Raw genomic sequence first — 23,279 nt, 5'->3', positions numbered from 1 at the left:
TAAACTAATCCTGGGATCATTTTGCATAGAATGCGGAAAACCTCTGCATCAGATAATGCCTTGCAATTTGTGCCCAACTTGCACAGTATAATTTGCACATATAAATTTGCAAAGAAGAGACTTGATTAGGAAATATAGTAATGGATAAGTAATGGAACAAGATTTATTAAAAGAATCCATACAATTGGATGGCGAGATAGATGACTTCATGTGGTTGAAATTTATGTTACGTGTGACTGTTACTGTGATAAGTTTTTCGAATTATTAAAAAAACAGTATTGAAGTGTCACGATAGAGCGGAATTCAATCGCTGATTGATCGAATGACTCGAAGGTTTACAAACTTTGCTACGCAGACATTCCGTACGCGTGCCAGACATCGGTATTCTGACGCTATCAACATATACCCCAGTAAATTCGATCATGCGGATAGGTTCGAAAAATCGATTTGGAAAAATCTCATACTTCTTCATTTTTGCCTGGCAAATCACTGGCAATGCTCTATCATATACATATTCTTTTATTCAGAAGGGTGACCTAAGTATTTCTTTACAAATTATAATAAATTAATATTATTATTATTAATCATAATTTTTTTTTGTTTTAAATGGAGCGCAGTCCGATAATTTTTATATTATTAACATTTTATTATTATTATTATTTTATTATTATTATTATTATTTATTATTATTATTTTTTATTATTATTATTTTTATTATTTATTTATTATTATTGTTATTATTAAATTTGTTATTTGTTATTGTTGTTATTATTATATTTTACACGATGTGATGTTGCCGTCTCACGCGCGTCCACCGGGTCCCTCCCCGATTGTTGAACACGTGATAAGCGTCCGCGCCAGTCTAAAATCGCGAAAATCGTGCCGAATTATCCAGAGAGGCGCTATTTGCATTATTAAATTTTGAATTTTAATTTCGATTTGTATTTTTATTACGCCGTAATATACCGGAGCCTCATCGGAGAGGAGGAGGAGCGGCCGGAGAGCTAGAGAATTAATACCATTCGAAAGATAGCGGGCGACTTTCGGGAAGGCAGCCAAAGAAAGTGAAAAATCAACAACCAAATTCCGGAGAGCGCGTGAGGTGCAAGGACGAGGAAATCCGCGCGCCCGGACGCAGGACTGTGCAGAGACGTCGCCCCGAAGGGTCGCAGATAAACTTCGCCACAGCAAGAGCGACGGGCGGAAAAGAGACTCGTGAGGGCTGCAATCCTATTCTCGAGAGCGGTATCAAGTCGAAATTCTTTGATGATTCCGTAAAATAGGATTAGCAGAAATATCCATCGCGATCGCGGAGATGCACGCATTCGCGATCTTGAGCGTGCCGCTTGACGGATACTTTATGCGTTATCATGCAATTAGTTGCGATAATACGCATCCTCTGGCCCAATCGATTTTCGATCACGGCGATCTCGGAGCAGACTGGCACGAGCGTTAGTGCAGAGCAGACTTGTTCATAATCAGTATTTTTGCGAGATAATCTTAGCGAGTGTGAGCTATCGGAGGAGATTCCGGCTGGCCGCGAAGAGCGATCCTGCAGGAGGTGAGAGATCGATTGGAAAGACCGCCGTCGAATCCCTTAGTCTGCACGAAGAAGAGCTGCAAACCCGGTAAGATTATTCCTCTGTAATACGACCACGCGTGATCGCGATATCGGAATCGTGTCATTCTGTCATAGTTGTCCAGAGTTAATATAATCACGTTAGAGCCGAGCTCTGTATTTGTCGCCTCTTATCTCCGTTATCGCATTAGATCAACATACGCCCTGCCCCTCTATCATTAGGTGAGCTAGTTCGCTCGCGATGAAATCTATTATTTTCGTTTGCCCTTTTTTCGCGCCTATCTCGCCTATTTAGTGAATTGATACGTGAAATTGTATTTGATGCCCAATTAATGTTCTCGCGAGTTTTAAAGTTTCGTCACGGCACGCGCAGAACGCCTTCCATCCCGTTCCCTCTCGGCGTGTAATTATATCTCGATTCTCTTTTTGTCCACGATCCTTTTCCCGCATCTCCCGTCCGGCGAATCCTACTTCCGTTCGTTGGCGCAAGTTGACATCCACGCGACGGAGAGATCGCGATGGCGGCCGTAGGCGGCATTCGACGATTCGCAGAGGGAAAAATCGTCGTAATGCACACTCTAATTTTTGAATAAATATTATTATTAATAATATTAAAAAAATATCGATTATTTCTGCGCCTCCATATTCCTTGATGCTATCTCTAACACATTGCAAACATTATCCTTATCGCATTGTTATCTTTGTCTCACATGTTACAAACGTTATCCCTCATATTCGTATACTATGCTTTTCCACGCGAATGCCTCGCGCTATCCCCCTCCCACACCTATGCTAACGCTATCCTTGCACCTTATGAATGCTATCCTTCTCTTATACATTGCGGACGCATCGCGCTATATCTCTCTCATACCTACTCGCGGACTCGTATCTTCACGTTTCTCTCACCGCTATGATCCCTCGTCCACCGGTCGCGCCGCGGTCCTTCTCTTCCTCGCGGACTCCTTGTCTACCGGTTGCGCCGCAGTTTCCCACAATAGTTACATACGCTCCAATGTTATAAGAATCTGGCCTTTTGATCATTGTTCTATCGCGTAAGCCTTTTCGCTGATTAGTCGGCGTGACCAATTCAGATAACTCATTATCTTTACTTTTTATTCTTGCAGAACATCTTCCTGTTGATCTAGTGCTTCCGATTTATCATTATTTAGTTCTCTGGGAGTATTTTTACCTTTGGCAACCAATTTATTTGATTCTCCCAATTCAACACTTGCGTATTCAAACTCGAAATCACCAATTTCAATTTCGTCAAAAAATACTATTAAGGCCATCCTTTTTCTTTATTGTCGCGATGCTTGCATGTCCCAATTTCTCATGTACAAGCTTAAGAGATTCTCCTTTAGTTAAATTTGCTTCCATCAGCCAAATAGTTTTAAATTTCATTCATAGAATTCCTCTAACTTTGGCACAATGCAGCATAATTTTAGCAATGAGCTGACCATTGAAGAACATCTTGACATTTCCACTCGTTAATTTCATATCTATTCCACGTTCCATTGAAATCATTAAAGAAAACAAATTTTTTCTTTCGTTCAGGTACCCAGCGCGTTCTCAATCGTTAGATTTTGCCACTTTGATCCTATGCCTTTACGAATAGCACCAATGCTCTTTGATTTATCCTGATGATTATCCAGCAAGTGTTATTAACTCGCTATCTTGCTTTTCATCTAGAATTGCAAACATCTTCCGATATACCATATAATCATACCATATAAAACATTGCGCCGCTATTTGCAATCCATATTGCACTGCTGACCGCACAGTTTACTTCTGAAGGCATTATGGCTTTAGATTAAGTATTGTTATTCCGTCATCTAATCTTCTTGAAGATTTCTTCATCTTAGATCATTCTGACTTAAAATGGCCATTTTTGTCGCAACTGTAACATTTAAGGTTGCTTCTATTTGGATCCGGATGCTCTCCCATCAGAAGTGGTATATTTTTCTTCTTTTATTCGCAACTATTTGTCTCTGTTACATCAGTCTTCCTTTTTGACGCAAACAACGCTTGCATATCCTTGTTATTTAAATGAAAATTCAGCATTTTTGAGTGCCGCAAAACATTCTTGTAACGTTTGTTTATCGTCATCACGCTGATGACGATAAACAAACGTTGCATCAAGAGTTTCACCAATGTAAATAAATGCAATCACGATGTGATAATTGCTACGACGTGCTGATTTTCAATCGTGCCTCCTGCAATTTTAAGTCCTATTAATAGTTATCTTATCTCGCCGATGTAATCGTCAATCGTTTGATCTTCCTGCTTTTGAACCAATCACAACTTTCTGAAAATTCGACATTTTCGCTGATTCGACTCCTTACTGTATTGATTTTGCAGATACGTCCACATTTCGAATGCACTGTCAAGACCGCTAATATGCTTCGCAACATTCTTGGTCACAGTTTGAAGAATAAGACTTTGAATGTGCTGGTTCTTATTCCATTCAGGCGTCTTTCTAGATTCAACCGCACTTGATGTCGTTAAGATAATCTTTGGCCAGTCCTTCTCGTAAATGATGGCCTCGATTATAACCTTTCAAAAATAGTAATTATTGTCGCATATCATCTTTTAAATCCTTGCTATTTCTGATTGAGTAATTATGTCTGATACTGATACTTTTTCTTCGTTATTTTACCTTAGTAACCTCAATATTTCTATATATTTCTATACTTCCTTTTTGTTTTAATCAACATGTCTAATATAATTGCACACATAAGCGTGCAGCAGATGCAGTGAAAATCAATTTCATAGGAATAACAGTTATTACTACAAAAAAGAATAAGTAAGCAGCGAGCACGGAAAAATAAACAGAAAAAAGAATGTCATCTGTCGACTTACAGTCCTTTTATAGGACGAATCAGAAGGGTTTGCTAGTGAAATTAATTAAGAATAAATCTGTTAATTTATAGATGTCTCGCGTCTGTCGCTATACATAATATTTTTTTATAACGTTTCATTCGAGCTTCATCGTGTAGTTCGCATCCTTGGATACATTTTAACCTGATATCTTATAGATATTTGGAGTAAGGCTATCTTGCGTGGAATTGATTCTCGACAACCGGGGCAATCAAATAGCATTGTCTTTTGAAACATAGAAATCGTTGATACAAAAATATGTGGATATTGAACGATTTTTACAATCGCCTCAAACTCTATTGCGGAGATTTGACAATTGAGACTGTTAAAATTGTTGAATGAGTAGGTTTATCGCATTTTGAAATACCGCGCACATGCGTAATACTGTGCAAAACTAAGATTTCGTTCACATCCTTTCTATAAGCTTTATTGTCTATGTATTAGAGGCGCCATGCAATAAGAAAATGGAAATACAGTTAGCCTTAGAGCATCCGTTATGTTGTAAGGTGTCTCCTAAAATTATAATAACCTTTTTAAAACTATTATCTAGAAATATCCACTGCTTCTTTTCCTGTTACATCGATATTTTTTACTATCGATATTTAAAACGTTCCAAAAGATTAAAGCCCAGTTAGGCCGATATTCATAATCAGTTCCTATTTAAGAATGTCTTAAGCACAATCTTAAGATATCCTAAACCAATCACCGGATCATCAGAGCCGTATTAGCATCTTAAAACATTACTAAGACAGTCTTGAAATAAGAACTGACTATGAATACCGGCCTTAGTTTAACCGCAAGGAAATAAGCAAAAGCGTGGATGTATCGAACGGAAAAGTGCAATAGTTTTCTTCGACTAGTTGAACATGACGCGGTCATCTATATTAAAAAGGCAAGTGCATGTAATATCAAGTTAATTATATATCCGAAGTGTTTGTGCGGCAAGTCGAAAAATCAAAAATTTCTCAAATTTCCTGTGCTGGAAATTCCAGATGAAAAATGTGTTTATCGCGGCGAGAGTCGACGATATTGTAAGAGGCACAATAGTATTGCGAGCAGGAGCCACAGCGCTGGTCGTCACAGTTTAGAAAAAAGACAATGCAAAAGCAAAAGTGTTAATCGCGACGACTGTCGAAAAATCACAACGTGAAACGCTGATCACGTGCAATACAGCCAACGAAATGTGGGAAAACCTGTGTCGAGTGCATGAGCAGAAATCTGCGTTGAACAAACTGTTCTTGACGCAGAAATTCCATGAGTATCGAATCAGGGAATTTGTATAGCACGTGACAAAAGTGAAAAATATGACGGGCCAGCTGAGAGGCGTGATTGAACAAGTGTCGGACACAACGATAAAGAAGCATAGAATGGCAAAGATTCTAGCAAGTTTAGTTTCAAAATATATGCTTTCCAGACCGTGTGGAACAATGTAAAAGAGGATAGACAGTCTTAGATAATCTAATGGAGAGGTTCATAAGAGAAGAAATAAGACTCGGAGGCGGAAGTGACTCGAAAGCGTTAGCCGTTATCAAAAACAGAAGCAAAAATAAATCAAAGACGATCGGAGGCTCGAAGAACCGGTGTTCAGAAGAAGAAATCAAGTGTTTCAAATGCAAAGAAAAGAAGCACTTTGCAGGCGACTGTCGCACGAAAAAAAAAACCGTAGCAGTAGATCGCGAGATAGCAGTGGATAGTAGTGGATCGCGAGATTGTGCATTTGTAGCCTCGTGAGGCGAACAATGAACAAAAAATGCCAGAAAAGTGCATGAGCCTCATGGAACAGATGAAGCAACTGCTGGATATCAATAAGAAAGATTCCTGGCTTACCGACAGTGGCATCGCGACATATATCACATCGACGCGAGTGGTTCAAGGATTTTCAGTCTTCAAAGAGAGACACAATTGTACTAGGCAACGATGGAGTGTGCAAAGCTGAAGGCGAAGAAACTATTCTTGTTGAGAAGTTTGCTGAGAAGTTTGTTGACGATTAGTGGAGCAGAGGGTACATTGAAAATGTACTGTACATGTCAAAAATACGGAAAAATCTCTTCTACGGATGCGTGCATCGGCAAAGGTTACGAGGTCAGTTTTTATGAATCAAAAGTGACAATCAAGGACAAAATCGTAGTCATGGCAATCGGCGTCAAGCAGAGAAATGCGATTTATCGCATATTTTTCCGCGTAATATCACCGAAAGTTTCGGACGAAGCAAATGTCACATCGATTGACTTAAAAGTGTGGCACAAATGTCTCGGGTATGTAGGCGGTAGAGCACTTTGCGAAATGATTAAAAGCGGACTAATCGACGGTATAAAAATAAAAAATACAAGTAAATTTTTCTGTGAACCGTGTCAGCTTGGAAAAATCACACAGCTACCGTTTTGAGTAGAACAAGTCAGACGAAACACTAAATCGGGTGAATTTATACACACAGATGTGTACGGGAAAATGCAGAGCGAGTCGCTTGGTGATATTACTATGTTACGTTTATTGATGATGCCTCAGGATTTTGTTATGTGTACTTTTTGAAGCACAAAGGTGACATTCTTGATAAATTCAAACTGTATGAAAGTGTAGTAGCGAACAAGTTCGGTAGCAAAATAAAAACTGTGAGGTCAGACAATGGTGACGAATATAAGAATGCGAAAATGGAAGAATATCTGGCAGAAGGTGGAATAATCATGGAAAACAGCTCCACACATTCTTCAACAAAATGGCAAAAGAGAACGAATCGAATAATTTTCGAGTACTCGGATGATATTAAGAGCGAAAGAACTTCCGGAAAATCTGTGGGCTGAAATAGTCAATACGGTGGTGTATTTGCTAAATAGAACCATACGCTCAAATCGGAAAAACATCAAAACTGCATACGAAGCATGGACTAGAAGGAAACCAGATTTGCGGCATGTGAAAATTTTTGGATCAGTAGCCTACAAACACGTACCTAAGCAATCAAGAAAGAAACTCAAAGACTAGTCTAAGAAAATGATCCTGGTGGGATATCAGGCTGAATCGTCGAATTATAGACTCTATGATCTTGCATCAAAGTCTGTATCCAGAGATGTGATATTCGACGAATCATTAAGCGGTGAGTCTCAGTATGAAAAGTCCTGAAGAAGGAGTACATGTCCTACCAAAAATTATACGAAACAGCGAGGAAGCTATCGAAATAGATGACAACAATGACGATGAGTCTGGCGGTGAGAATAATGAACTTTTCGTTTAGCAAGAAGAAAGGGATAGAGCAAGATATAAAACAAGCAGAGACTTTGGTTCAATGTCAGCTCAGAAATTGTGCAAATCTGCGGAGATGCCACGAAGATATGAAGTGGAAGTAGATTTTGTTGAGTACAAGACATGAAACGTATGAAAAGGTTGTAAAAAGATCAGAAGATGCAGAGTGTATGGCAGCGATCAAAGAGAATTACATACTCACAAGAAAAACAATACTTGGACACTGGTAAAAAAAAGATTATAAAACTCATAAAACACTGGTAAAAAAAGACTATAAAACTCATAAATTATAAATGGGTATTTAAACTAATTCATGGGAAATCAAAGGGAACTGCACGATACAAAGGGCGGTTATGCAACAGAGTTTCTTCAAAAACAAGGGATCAACTTCCATGTTTTCTCCAGTAGTGAGATATGACTCACTCAGGATGTTCTTAACTCGGGTTGCTCAAGATCTCGAACTGATACAATTTGATGTCTGTACGACATTCCTTTACGGCGAGCTAGAAGCGGAAGTTTTCATGAAAATCCCATAGGGCTTGGTCACCGAAAGAGAAGACTGTGAAAATGACAATATGTCGACTAAACAAGTCGCTATACCTAAAACAAGTTTCTAGGTTTTGGAATCGAAAATTCAACGATTTCATAAAGAAGTTTAGTTTAGAATAATCCGACAGATCTGTGTATCTATAAGGTGTTGAAGGTTCAAATGTATATTTAGCTTTGTTTGTCAACGATAGCTTTGTTGCTTCAAAATCGTGCTTGAAAAGATAGTTATTTTCTTAAAAGGAGCATTCGAAATAATGTTAAAAGACTCTAGTAAATTTGTAGGACTTCAAATCGAGGGAAACCAAAAAGAAAAATCAATGTTCTTGCATCAGAATGAATATGCTGATAAAATCTTGAAAAATTTCAAATTGTTGATGCAAAAGCAGTGATATTTTTTCAGACCTTCATGCAGTTCAATAAAATCCGATAACGAGATAGTAAATAATTTAATATAATATAATTAGTATAGTAAATAATTTAATATAATAATTTAATATAATTTTATAATATTCCATATCGCTAAGCGAGGTTCGTTGATGTTTCTCACAATAATATCACGTCCGGATATAGCTTATGCGGTTAATCGATTTCAAAATACCTGGATAACTACAATTAGATTCATTGAGAAGCTGTTAAGCGATCTATTCCTCTCCTACACATTGCGAATGCTATACATTGCTCTATCTCTCTTTAACGTGCTTGCGAACACTATCCTTGTTGCATCTTCGCATTGCGAATATTATACTTCGCGCCATTTTTTTCCACATGCATACGAGCATTATTCTTGTCTATTTTATGAACCCCTCGCCGGTCGCGTCACGGTGACATCATATCTCTCACGGGATTCCTCACTGCCCTCCCGCACTTTTTCTCAGAGGACTTGCATTAGAATCTTATATCATTACTGACATCTAAGCACGCTACTATCATAACATAATTATTTGAAATTTTGAAAATATATGTAATGTACAAACTTTATAATTTTGATAAGCTCAGAAAATATTACAATAATTACAAATGACAGAAATATGTAGACAATAAAATGCATTCATGGCATAGAGATTCTCACAACGTAGGAGATATATGCAGAACGCGAAATTTCCGCGAGATATGAGACTCGTTACAAGACAAAAATAAAGTATAAAACGATAGCGATACAGATATAAAAATGACTGTCAGCGGCAAGATTTCTAAAAGAGGTACTTACATGATATAAGAAGATTCGACCATGTGGCTGTTTAATCTCAAAATATAAAAATACGACAAAAATTCGGAAAAACCACAATTGAACCACAATTTGGAATTAGCAGCTTTATTTAGCACGATGAGATCCATCTCAACTTCGGCTGCGCAATTCGCTTCGCAAGAGTGAATTAATTTCAGATCATCGTTTTTCACATTGATTTATCGAATAGTGATAAATGAAAGACCTATAGGAAACACGCCACAACGCATTAATTTATAAGTAATTATAAGGCCACTTCAAGGCTAACCTCTCGTGCACCTTGGTATCCACAGATGAGATCTCGTCATTCACTTCTGCTGCTCATCGATATTACGCTAAATCTCTTAAAATAACACCAAAAATAAGAATAAAATTGTGGGATCGCGTCTGAACTTGCACTTAAACCGCTTTTTCTTTTCCTAAAATGGGAGAAGGGAGGCTCGCGCGACCGTTCACGGACTATTTTTTCCTTGTGACGGATGATCAAACATGTCACGCCACAGATTATTCCTGAGGACTACAAGTAATTATAAGTCGAAACTTCAAAGCGTTATATTTTTTCATAGACTGATAAAAAAATATTTTGAATAAAACTAAGTTGTTTTCTTTCGTAAAATTAAAAAATATAATAATTTTATATTATCATTTTAAAGATAATCTCTCGCTTCATCTCTGCAACCAGAATTTATAAACTAATTTCCTTTCATGTTTAAAAGCTTTTTATCAGACCCTTATAATTCAAGATCTTAATCGTTCAAGGTCTTAATCGTTAGCATAGTTTCTTAAACATCGAGCTGTTAAGAGTTATGTGGGCCACTCTGTATATTTGTGCAATAACTTCATGTGCTAAATATTAATCCAATATTTTTTATTTTATGTGTGAAATATGGTGATATGTGCAATATATATGTGTGCAATCTGTGCAATGCTATCAAATGTACAATTTGCATATGTACGTTTTTATTTTTAATTATTACATATGTATAATAATACTGCGCAATTGCTCTATTGCTCTATGAATAATCAAGATTGTCAGCAAACAAAATTGTCGACAAAATGTTGCAGGCAAACAAAGATGTTGACATTCGGAAATATAGGCTAACGGAATTATCCCTTTTTTATCAAAATTATTAATATTTTTTAGTATTTACTATATGTATAAATATTTCAAAAAATGAAAAAAAGTTTTAAAACAATATAAATATTTAAAGGTTCCAAAAAGTTAACAAAATTAATAGAAAGATTTAGGCAAGGCCACCAGCACCGTATAGGATGCAAAAAGTTTTACTTACTTCGCCAGACGTGAGACAAAGTTTGCGATTATCATCGAGCACTGTATTCAGACTTTCGATCCATGTGGCGTCTACTGGCCCATCAAAGATAATCCATTTCCTTTCAAATGAATTATCCGAAACGAACTTTCGAAAAATGTAAGCACACACTCCATCGGTCCATTCAGAGGACACTGGGTCAAAATAACCATACAACTGACCCAAAGTAATAGCTTTAGGATTCAGAACGAAGTATGTAGTCGGCGCGCTGTTTTCATCATTACGTTCGTACATCAATGTCAGAGCATCGGCCAAAGTGTGAAGAGCAGTAGTCTTGCCTCCAAATGGATCTCCGACCAACATGTTTTATCACAATATTTAATTAATAAATATAAATACACGCACGCACGCACGCACGCACGCACGCACGCACGCACGCACGCACATTATATATATATATATATATATATATATATATATATATATATATTATATGTGCGTGCGTGCGTGTGTGTGTGTGTGTGCGTGTGTGTATATATACAGGATGTCCCATAATAATCATATCATCTCTCATGGACAGGTAGAGCAAGTGAAACCGAGAAGAAAAGTCCATTACTATGTTTTTCTATTAACGCTTAATAAAGGAGTTATTATTGAGTACATTTTGGCCTATCTTCGCCAATCCTTAGCCAAGCGCACATTGATGAACTGTGCGCCTGGTAGTGTGCGAAAGCGTTCAGCTGTTACGTTGGCGCATAGATGCGTGGCTCACTGATGTGTGTCCGGCTAAAAATCGATACTGATTGACCAGACTTTATTCAATAATAATTTCTTTATTAAACATTATAGAAAAAAATGGTAAAGAACTTTTTTTCTCAGTTTCACTTGCTCTACGGTTCATATGAGAGTTGATATGGTATTATGGGACTTGTATATATATATATTGTATATATATATATATATATATATATATATATATATATATATATATATGATACTCCTAGATTAAACGGCCAAACATGAAACATGAATTTAAAACCTCAAAAATAATTTTTCTCTGGAAATGCTCACAAACATTTTGTTCAAGAAATATTGACTTAAGTTATAAAATTATAGGAATGAATAATATTGAAATGACTTTTCTTTTAAAAATGAAAAACTATTAATAGGCTTGTGTTTGCACTGTAAACAAAGCTAAAATAAAATTAACAATCATTAAAACGGAGAATAATGTAAGTGTGCGAAAAAATTACAGATGCATAATTTCAGTCGCTTGTTCTCTCATCGATAGATACAATGCTTATCTCTGTGTTGGAGGCCATTTTGAACAAAACATTTAATAATTAGATTTTAATTATTATAAAGCAATAAAAAAGGTAAAGGTAGATTATTTCGATATTACTTATTCCTATAGTTCTGTAACTTAAGAAGTCATTATCTCTGAGACAAATATACTTTCAAAGAAAAATTATTTTTGTTTTGAGTCCTACATTCATATTTCAAGTTTGGCCATTTAACCCGAAAGCATCCTGAGAGAGTATGTATATTATGAATCATTTTTATCATCACTTTTACAATTACTCACTAGCATGAAGCCATGACGGACCATCATCATTTCGTATGTTTGCACAATTTTCAATAAAAACACGCTTACTGGTTGAATATTTTTTTTTTTAGCAATATCATTTACTGCGGAAAAAAGCGCTGTGTAGTCCGGTGAAGGTAGAATTAATCCCGGAAAAAGATCTGATACTATTCCCTGAAAAGAAATTTGGAATATATATTGAAACAAATTAAGTATTCAATTAATATAAAATAAAAATTGATTATTAAAAATCATATAATTTATTTGATCACTAAAAGATTTCAAACAGTCTTCAAAGAATCACAGATTTCAAAAAAGTCTCACCTAATAAACATTGCTTATTGCACTAATATTACGTAGAAGTAAAAATAATATAATAAAGTTTTGTACATGAAATAAACTTGTAATATCATATTATACTTATTATTTTAATCAACTATTATTTTACGTAACAATAGTAATGTAACAAAACATTATTGTAATATAAAAATAATCTTGAACACAATTGGCATTCGTATATCACATTGTAAATGACAAACAATGTATTTGTCGTTAATGCAGTAATATAACTGCAATAAGCAATGTTTATTAGATGAGGTCTTTTGCCTGTTTGAAATTCTTTAATGATCGAATAATTTAAACTGTATGGTTTTTAATAATCTGTAATGCGTACATCGTTACCCGGCCGTCTACCCGCCGGACGCCGCCGTCCGACGACCATCAGTCGGGCCAGCGCGCGTAAAAGACCGCCGTCCCACGCCCAGCAGTCACGGGACCGTAGAGCGAAGGTGCTATGCGCCCCATTATATCAAAATCGTTGAGCGCGCCTAAATATTTGTTTATATTTACATTTATACCATCGGTTCGACATACCGTACCGGAGCACGAGTCGCGCGCTCGGGAAACCGCTCCGACCGTTTCCGAATATTCCCGAGCCGCGAACGGGCTCAATCGAATTGTTTAATAAACAATTATCGCGCCGACGCGATACCGCTGACAACGGATATAAATAAGCGCTCCACCCGGTAAAAAGACAGATTCTTCTCCGCCGCTCCGAAGTCAGTATGGATGCTCAGAGCATCCTGAAGAATCCGCACGCTTGAAAAGCGAGATCGAGGTTGGGAGTACTCCGCCTCTGCTGGGCTTTCCCAGCATCCCGCAAGCAAAGCGTTTCTAACAGAACCTCCGATCGTCCGGCAATATTTCTAGCAGTGGGAATTTACCCGCCACCGACGGATATTCCCGTCTGGCGGACGCTCCTATTCCGACCGCGAACTGCTCCCGCTGATCCAGATCATCGCGAAGTATCTCGCGAGCCGTCACAAGCCGACCTCGCCATTATTACGGCGACTAAAACCGCACGCCGAGGGCCGTAAGACCGTCTTACGCGCCGAAATTATCAGCGCACGATTCGCCAAGCCGCGAGGCTCCCGCCCCTCACGGAGATATTACCGCGCGCCATCGCGCTATCTATCCGACGGGTGACACCACCTATGGATCGCGAACATCGATTCTCGCGCACTGCGCTCGATCCGCCGCGTAAGCGCACCGTCCGCGGGTGCATTTTAAGCGTGCATCCGAGTTCGTCACGCACCCGACCGCAGATGCACGAGGTGCATATGCACACGCCGATACAGGCCGTTTGTACCATGTCGTTTATATCACGCGGAATCTCGCACGGGCACCTGCCCGCGCCGCTCACATACACACTTACACATTCGCATACACACACCCGCCCACGCATTCATTCGCGCACGATCATACACATTGTAAACCACCATTCTGACCATTTGAATAAAGACACTATTTATTTACACAAACACTCGCATTTCGTGCTTGCTATCCTTCCGAGCCCTGATCCCGATCGAGTTATCCCGCAACCGCGCTCAAGAAAAACCGACCGTTACAAATCAATTTCTATTTTATATTAAAGAATAAAAGGAACTTTAATATTGAACTTTACTGTGACACACGCACAAACAAGAAATATACTCATAAAGAAATAATCGCACGGAGCTTTCAAAAACGCGTTCACACAGCTTGATAATTCGCTCCAACTTACAATTTGACTGCCATTATCGTTCAACAACAACTCAGCAATATACTTAAAGACGATCTTCTAAAGATCAAAATACAGACAATAAGTTTCCGTAAAAACTAGGGATAAAATACGAGTGATAAACGTGTGAGAGTTTTGCGCGAGGGCAAATCTTTGAATCTTATGTGGGGGTGATTACGATAATTACGATCCCTTATTTGAAAAGTTGTTTCTGAAGGCATTTTTGACGAAAAACATGGGAAAAATAGTAAAAAAAATTTTCGACCTACAGTTTCCAAGATATGCGATTTTAAAGTTTCACAGTTTTAATACATTTTCTGTCATAAAATAAAGAAAAATAAAGTTTGTTTACATTGTATTTGTGTAAAGCAAAGATGGAAAAAGTGTTTACATTTTCAGAGATAAAATTCTTTGAGTTTTTCCACTTTCCACGCAAAGCAAGGGTCATTGCAAACCTATGTGTTTAATTTTTTGATAGTAGAGCCCTCTCGTAGAAGGGGATAGAACACACTGTTCAACGCATATATTTAATGCAAAATGACATTCCACATGGGTTACACAATTTTCCACTTTATATTTATCAAAAATTTAAATAAATAACACTTATCAATACAAAGATTTGGTTAGATGGCGTGAGAGTGAACGGACGTATGCATGGAGTGTGAGGTGATTTTTTAGTAAATATTAATTGTATAATAATTATATATATATATATATATATATATATATATATATATGTATAATTATATAAATAATTGTGTGGGCAGGATCGTAGGTTAGGTAAAAGAAGAGAATAGATAGTAAGGAAAAAGTGATTGAAGAGAAGAACAAAAGTATAATAAATAGGGCGTTTTTTAGAGGTAAAGACGACAAAGGATTGAGGTTAGGATGGCGAGGAAACCAGACAACGAAAGAATGCCGGTAAGGAAGGCAAGTATAAAGAAAGATAAATTATGTTTAAGATGATCGTCAATAAATGATTTGAGTAGTAAAGAAGTTAAAAGGATAAGAGAGATCATAATAGATAAGGAAAGAGAAGAGAGGAGGAATAATAAGTGAGGTTATGTTTATACGCACGTTTTATTAAAAGTTAAGTGATACATCCTGACGTATATCTTGTGGAAAAGGTGATACGCAAAAAGAGCAACAAGGTTTGTGAAATGGCTGGGATTTGATACAACACATAAATTTTGGATACATAAAAATAATATTATTATGTCCGTCCTTGTATATTTCGTCTCTGCGTCAGTTGTATAAGTAATTTATGTAATGGTATGTGAAATACATACAGTAACATAGGATAAGAAGTGTAGAGGATAAAGTAATATAGGATAATAAGGAATTTTTGTGTATTTAATATAAGAGCAAGAATTATGTGATTGTAAAGGTAAAGAAATAATTATAGGATAAGATAGTGAAATAATTATAGGATAAAATAATGAAGAAGGATAAAGTTATATGAAATAATAATATAGAATAAAAGGCGAAGGGAAGATATAGAATAAAATGTGAAGGAAGGAAAAAGAAGTATAGAGGTTAAAGTAATATAAGATAATAAGGAAAGGTATTTCTGTGTATTTGATTATAAGAACGAGGATTATTTGTTTGTAAAGGCAAAGAAATGTGAAATAATTATACGATAATATAGTGACGAAGGATAATGTAGATGTAAGTAAGATAGGAAAATAGAATAAGAAGCGTAAAGGATAAAGTAATATAGGATAAGAAGCGATGGGAGGAGATAAACAATAATATATTTATAAAGGTATGAGGTATGAATGTGGAATGGTTGATATACCGTGTTTTAAAGAATTTATGTAAACCAAGTCCATTTCTTGTTTTTAGCTGAAGTTATTAATAAATCTATCACTTATCAATACAAAAATTTGAGTTGAACCTCAATTTGTGTGGAAAGTGAAAAAACTCAAGGAGTTTTGTCCTTGGGAATGTAAACAGACACTTTTTTCACATCTGTTTTACATAAATGCAACGTAAACAAACTTTATTTTTCCTTATTTTATAACAGAAAAAGCATTAAAACTGTGAAACTTTAAAATCGCATATCTCGAAAAACATTGCTCAAAAATCTTTTTTTACTATTTTTCCCGTGTTCTTCGTCAAAAATGCCTTCAGAAATGACTTCAAATAGGGAATCGTAGTTATCATAATCGTGCTTTCATGTACGCTAGGACCTCATATGTTTAAGGACATATTCTCGCATATTCTCCAAAATATATAAACCTATATGAAACCTCACTTCGCATGGAAAGTAACCCCATGTGGAACCTCTTTTTGCATTAAAATGTATATGCGTGGGTGCAGTATGTTCCGCCCTGCGGGGGGACTCCACTATCAAAAAACTAGAAACGTACGTTTGCGTTGAACCTTGCTTTGCGTTTTACATAACATTTTTAACGGATTGTCACTTATTTCAAGCTCAAGGTTACTTAGAACAATAATCTTGACAACATATGTCAAGATCAAGATCATGTGAGGTTGGCCACTTTATGCATATTTATCAAAAGTATTTATTTTCATTTATCTCGCTTCGTAAATATATGTAGACATAATAGATCTCTTTTCTCCCTCCTACGAGGGGACTCCACTTCCGGAAAATATAACTTAATCTAAACCTATTTTTGATTCAAAACTAAAATTTATGCTTTTACTTATATCAATGCTTCATATTTTTTGAACGAATTGTGATAGCCACTTTTTTTTTATTAAAAACTTTTTAATGAATACTGACCGACGGCTGAAACCTTTTGAATGTTGTCAGAGCCATAACAACATACGTCAAGGTCAAAGTGGTTCTGAGGTGCTTCTCTAAAAGTAAATAATTATCATCTTTGTTTCTTTAGTGCCAAAATGGTTCAATTGCGGACACGGATTTGTTGGCAAAATTGGCTTATTTTGACTTTTATAACCACATAAAGTTTGTTAATCTAATTCTGAGACATCCTTTATACTATACATATAGACCACTATCGCGTTCGCGAAGATTTTACTGTTAAGAACTGATACAGACGTATGAACAATTTCGCTAAATTATAGTGTTAAATTAGAAAATTCGTGGCTTAGGTAATGGATGAGGTGAATGTATTCCGACGCGTTAGAATCATCGTTGCGTGATGTTTCTTATTGAGTCTCATGTATTCGCATCGTAATTTTATTTCTTTTGATTTACATTCAATTGACAGTATTTTTTCTAATATGTATTTCTTTTGTATAAAGGTCGATGGTTTATACCGCAATTTTTAATACTTGAATCGCGCGATTACAGCCGCGCGTCTTCGATCGCATCGCTGTGTGGTCTGCTTTATAAAGAAAACAATTAATCTGTTGTGAATATCGCATTTTTAGTTGTACTGCTCTTGCGACTGTAGCGACGCGATTTGTAGAGACTGTAGAGATGCGCGACTCAACTGCATCTGGAGCAGTCTAATCGCGTAACACCAAAACATTCTTCTTCACTTTTTGATAAAATTATTTGGTTTATTTAAAAATGAATGATTTTATACTTGGTAAATTGGTAAGCAAATATATATGCTTATACAATCCAAGATAAAAAATACAATACAATACAAGATAAAAATTATAAAGATCAGAATACGAAGGATAATATGTGGGAAAAAGTAGATAACATTACACAACCAGGTAAAAATAAATAAATAAATTCTTTTTTATTATTTTATCTTAAAAGATTCATATAGATTGATTAATAATAAAGTTTACAATCATATGCATATATTACAATCAATATGTAAATAGTTTATTCTAGTCAGGAGCTCTAAATTAGTTTATTTTATTTCCGCATTTTATTTACCATTGGATATAACCATTACTATGAAAATAATTCATCTCGAATATCAAATCTTTCAACATTAGCAAAATCATCAGTAGCACAAAGAGAAATCATATTTTGAATAGATAATTGTTCTGAAGAATTAAATTGAAAAAAATGACATTTTTCTTTTTTAAAAGTCCATCTCAAAGCATATTATGAATACAACATGCTCCGAGATGGATTTTTAGAAAAGGAAAATGTCATTTTTTCAATTTAATTCTTCAGAACAATTACCTACTCATAATTAAATTGTCTGTAATTTTCAGTTTAAGTGCTATTGGTATATAAAATATTCTAAACATCTGACTCAATAATCTAAAAGTATTCTCAGACACTCTTCTCGCACGTGAAAATCGATAATTAAACACAGTTTTTTTACATTTAAATGAGCATCATTTATCGTAAATGGTTTCATATATGTGTTGATAAATGGAAAGCTCCATCAGCAACAATGACATATACATAGTAAAGTAGTTTGAGTATTGGGTAAGTTTGTTGGAGAAGAATAGAATTCATTCTTTTTAATTTTCTAATACTTGATTTTTCTAAAATGCCATTATCCCCTTCTTTTCTATACGATCCATATCGTCCATAAGAAATTTATAATTCGCATCAACTATTGCTAGCAATACAATAGAAAAAGTTTTTGTAATTAAAAAATAACGATCCACTTCTTCCTGGGCAAAATATACGTATATGTTTTCCATTTATCGCTGCGATACAATTAGGGAAATTCCATTTTTCATAAAATTTTTTTTCTATTAACTGAAGGTTATTTTTTTAAGGTGCTGATAAAAATATAAGCGGTAGTTTTTCACTACATAATTGAAATACTTTTTTGACAATTCTATTTATATATCCTAATGAGATTCAAAAAGCAAAGAATAATGATATCAATAATTCTCCAGTTGCTAGAATCTAAAAATTAAAAAATAAAATTTTAATCTATCAAATTTTAATCTATTAAATTTAATCAATACAATCAATTTTATATCATATAATTTCAACTATTTTGTGATTAATTTATTGCAGTTGAAGAATGTAAAAAACGTTGAAAAATATATGTGACATATATTAAACATAAAAAAATTATAATAAAAAGACTATAGGATCAGCTAGATGAAAAAATGTATCAAATATCTTGCTGATAGCGTTTCATTTTTAAGGATAATAAATAACAAATGAAAGTAAGCATTATTTACATATAAATATTTTAATTACTAACAAAATAATTAATTATTTAAAATTAAACTCTATGAATCATTTTTGACATCTTATGAAATATTTTCATATAAAAATAATATTGTGTGTTTGTGACTTTATAGGAGTATCTCCAATATTCAGAAAGAAATTGAAAATAATTATTATGCATAAATGAAATTGATGAAAATGAGAATACTACACACAGGAAAAGATAATATTGATGATAAACAAGAAGAATTATAAAATAAATTAAATTAAATCAATGAAACGAGATCTGAGTGATGTGAATATTGATAATGAAACTCAAAATGTGGAACGAGGACATATAGATCAGTGTTGGGATTTACTTGCAACTTTCTTAATTTTTTTATTATCTATAAATATAGATTTGCAACCAATATGCAAAATAAGTTGAAAATTCTTGTATCTAGCATAAAAATTTTAAACTTATTTTGCGTACTGGTACCAAGTCTATATTTATAGATAATAGAAGAATTAAGAAATGTTCTTGTTTAACTTCGAAATTTAACATAAATTGTATGACCGAGTAATTGATATTATAAAAAGAAATTCAAAGAACGCTTTGAATTGTTAAAAAAGAAAAAAGAAAAAAGAAGTGTTAAGGAAGTTGAAGATCATCCTATCAATACTTTTTTAAAAATATGTCTACGTCCATTGAAAAATTAACACCAGTATCTTAAATCAAAGCAAAAATGCACCCCGCACAAAACCTATGGAAATGGATTCTCGGCGAGTTTGTCTGAAACTTTGGGAAAATGTTATTCATGTCATCTTGATCAAAAGTTCTCATGGCAACAACTCTCTTTAAAGCAGTATTTTAGCTCCAGGAGATCTTAAAGATGGACATTTTTATCACGCGATCACAGATGACTTCACCCATTCAGCTTTCAGGATAATGATTGTGTGTGTGTGTGTGTGTGTGTGCGTGTGGGTGGGTGGATGTGTGTGTGTATTGCATAATCCATATAACCTAATAACCCAATGAATTGATGAATAATAGTATTAACAGTATGAATCGTCGGCATTTGCGTTACCCTATATGCACCGCAAGGAAATTGCACGATCGGATTTTGCACATCATTATGGCCCTGAAAATGACCGATTTTGTCTTCAATTTTTAGGTTATATGGGTTATGCAATACACACACACGCACACGCACACGCACACACACACACACACACACACACACACACACATATTCATTATTCTGAAAGCTGAATGGGTGGTCATCTGTGATAAAATATTCATCTTTGAGGTCTCTTAGAGCTAAAGTATTGCTTTAAAGAGAGTTGTTGCCATGAGAACTTTTGATCAGGATGACATGACCAACATTTTTCCAATGTTTCAGACAAATTCGCCGAGAACCTATTTCCACAGGTTTTGTGCGGGGTTTTTTAAAATCTTTAGCGACTTAGAATTATAAGAATTATCGACTCGTCATCCAATTGTCTTATTTATCAGTTTCCAGCCCAATAATCAATATAACTATTTTGCTTATTCTGGATCACAGATATATCATTCAGATATATCAATCACGTCCTACGCCTGAACTTAATCATGAATTCTTGGAAAAGAATTCTCAACCTCCGGAAGTATTTTTATATAATTTCTAAATTAAATATTTTTACTGTTGATATTTTTTATTTTGTTTTATCTATAAAGTTTCTTAAGGAGATCTTTAAGCGATGGGCGAACTCCGATGGGTTAGCGCCCTCATCTAAACGTAACTAAATTTGCCGATAATACCGGCATTTGTAGTTCCGTTATTATCGATAGTATTAAATTAATTCAACCATGCATAATAGAAGACTCAATTTTTGCATTGTGTTCTATATATTCAAATGAGAATATTACAATATACTGCTTTTTACTGCTTTATCGTCTGGCATTAGATATATCCAAACATATCTAAGCGTATGATAATAAAATATACAGTGTGTCTGTATTGCATTTGAACACAATTTGAATATTGCTTACATTATAATGTTTACTCTTCTGTATATTTTTTAAGAGAAATACCATTTGGTCATTTGTGTTCATATTTTTATATATACATATTTATTTTATGTATACATATATATAATATATTTTATATATGTTTTATATGTTATATATATGTTATAAATATATATATGTATATATATTATATATATATATATATATATATATATATATATATATATAATATATTTTATATATTTTATATATGTATAAAATATATATTGTTGTATATTTAAATGTTTATGTATTTGTAGTATAAATTTACAAAACATTTACAATACATTATATATTTATCTTAATCGCGATAGAATAATGAATTTACAATATTTTGAATATTGAATTTACAATATTTTGAATATTAAAAATAAATAGTAGGTCCCTCCATCGTCTATTCTTGTGAGACACAACCATATACTTTTTTTGTCTCTCCAATAAAGATAATCTTCGCATTGAGATTTTTTTCGTGATATTTTTTTGCACATCGTGATAAGCTTTATGAATATGATAATCATTATCATCGTTAATATATTGATATGATGGAGAGCTCAATATTATAAACTTTTTCACCACAAAAATGAATGTTTATATATTAGTAAGACATAAGTACACGTAATATGATATTTGTCCAAATATATCCTCTCCAACTCACGAATTGATCGCCTCTGGCATTTATTTTACACACATGCAAATCGCATCTTGTGTGAAATAACAACCAGTTCACAAATTGATCGTCTCTGGCATTTACTTTTTAACCAAAGCGGACATGCAAAACGCATTAGTGTGAAAAAACAACCAGCTCACGAATCGCCTCTGGCTAACTAACTATTGTACCAGTAACTACTATTTTAAAATACTAATATAATAAGAGAGACAAGCTTTTCTCGTTATATTTGCGTCTCATTGTATTCCTACACACTATATATTAAAAATTGTACTCAAAAACATAACTTCAACGTGTAATAACGTATTATAACGTTGAACACGCTGTAATTTCTTGTTACGCGTATGGACAAGACACACGCAACAAACTAAGATTGAGCCTGCCGCGCACAGATACGATCGTGTGCGTCTCTTTGTATGCGCGTACAGCCGATTTACTGCCTGATACATACATACTACATACTAATTGCTATAGATATCGCGTAATGATGAAAATGAAAACTAATACACATTTTTATAAATGTTTATCTTTATAAATTAATATTCTATGACCGAATGAAAACATTATTTTTATATTATTAAATTAATTGCATAAAAACAAAAACATTATTTCTATTTTATGAAAAAATTATATAAATTTAATTATTTATATGTATGTTAATATGGATTATTCTGTATAATTAATAATAATTGTATTATCTTTGTATTTTACACATATATTATATACAACAAGATCCCCAAATTCAAATTGTGCAATGGAATAATTCTGGAAATATTAAATAGTAAAAATTTTTAACAATTTTTTCAATAATATTTTCTAAAATGTAATAGCTTTTACCTTATAATCTACGATTTATATGATTGCCTGTGATTCGTACATCTAATAATTGATAACCGAGCAGATTTTAAGGTTTTATTTACTCTTCCTTACTCTCTTGCGTCCACACCCATATTTTACTCGTCCATTCCTTCCTTTCTAACCTTTTCCCTTCCCCCTCTGTTAACCAAACTATGATTGGATATAATCGGAGTCTATATTATCTCCCACCTTCACCTTACTGCTTACCTGCATCCTTACATCTTCGTCCCATAACACATAATCTCTCACTGAATTACCAAATCCCCCCGTAACGTCCCCCCGTAAACATCCATTCCCTCTCTACATCT

The 23,279-nt window shown here is 34.5% G+C and overlaps 1 protein-coding gene across 1 annotated transcript in view; it reads right to left on the bottom strand.

Annotated features, from left to right (window-relative positions):
* Nucleotides 1–8,183: 8,183 nt before the first annotated feature.
* The window catches only part of LOC126858295 (dynein axonemal heavy chain 12-like), a 114,800-nt gene continuing 99,704 nt past the window's right edge, over nucleotides 8,184–23,279 (bottom strand). Inside the window, exons 6-8 of the mRNA XM_050608499.1 lie at nucleotides 12,327–12,494; nucleotides 10,757–11,098; nucleotides 8,184–8,249 (exon numbers count right to left, since the gene is read on the bottom strand). Coding sequence (XP_050464456.1) covers nucleotides 8,184–8,249; nucleotides 10,757–11,098; nucleotides 12,327–12,494 — 576 coding nt within the window. The remainder of the gene's footprint in view (nucleotides 8,250–10,756; nucleotides 11,099–12,326; nucleotides 12,495–23,279) is intronic.

The sequence above is a fragment of the Cataglyphis hispanica genome, chromosome 24 (assembly GCF_021464435.1).
Source record: "Cataglyphis hispanica isolate Lineage 1 chromosome 24, ULB_Chis1_1.0, whole genome shotgun sequence".
Taxonomy (NCBI): domain Eukaryota; kingdom Metazoa; phylum Arthropoda; class Insecta; order Hymenoptera; family Formicidae; genus Cataglyphis; species Cataglyphis hispanica.
Note: the sequence above shows the minus strand (reverse complement) of the source record. Positions and strands in the feature narration are given on the sequence as shown.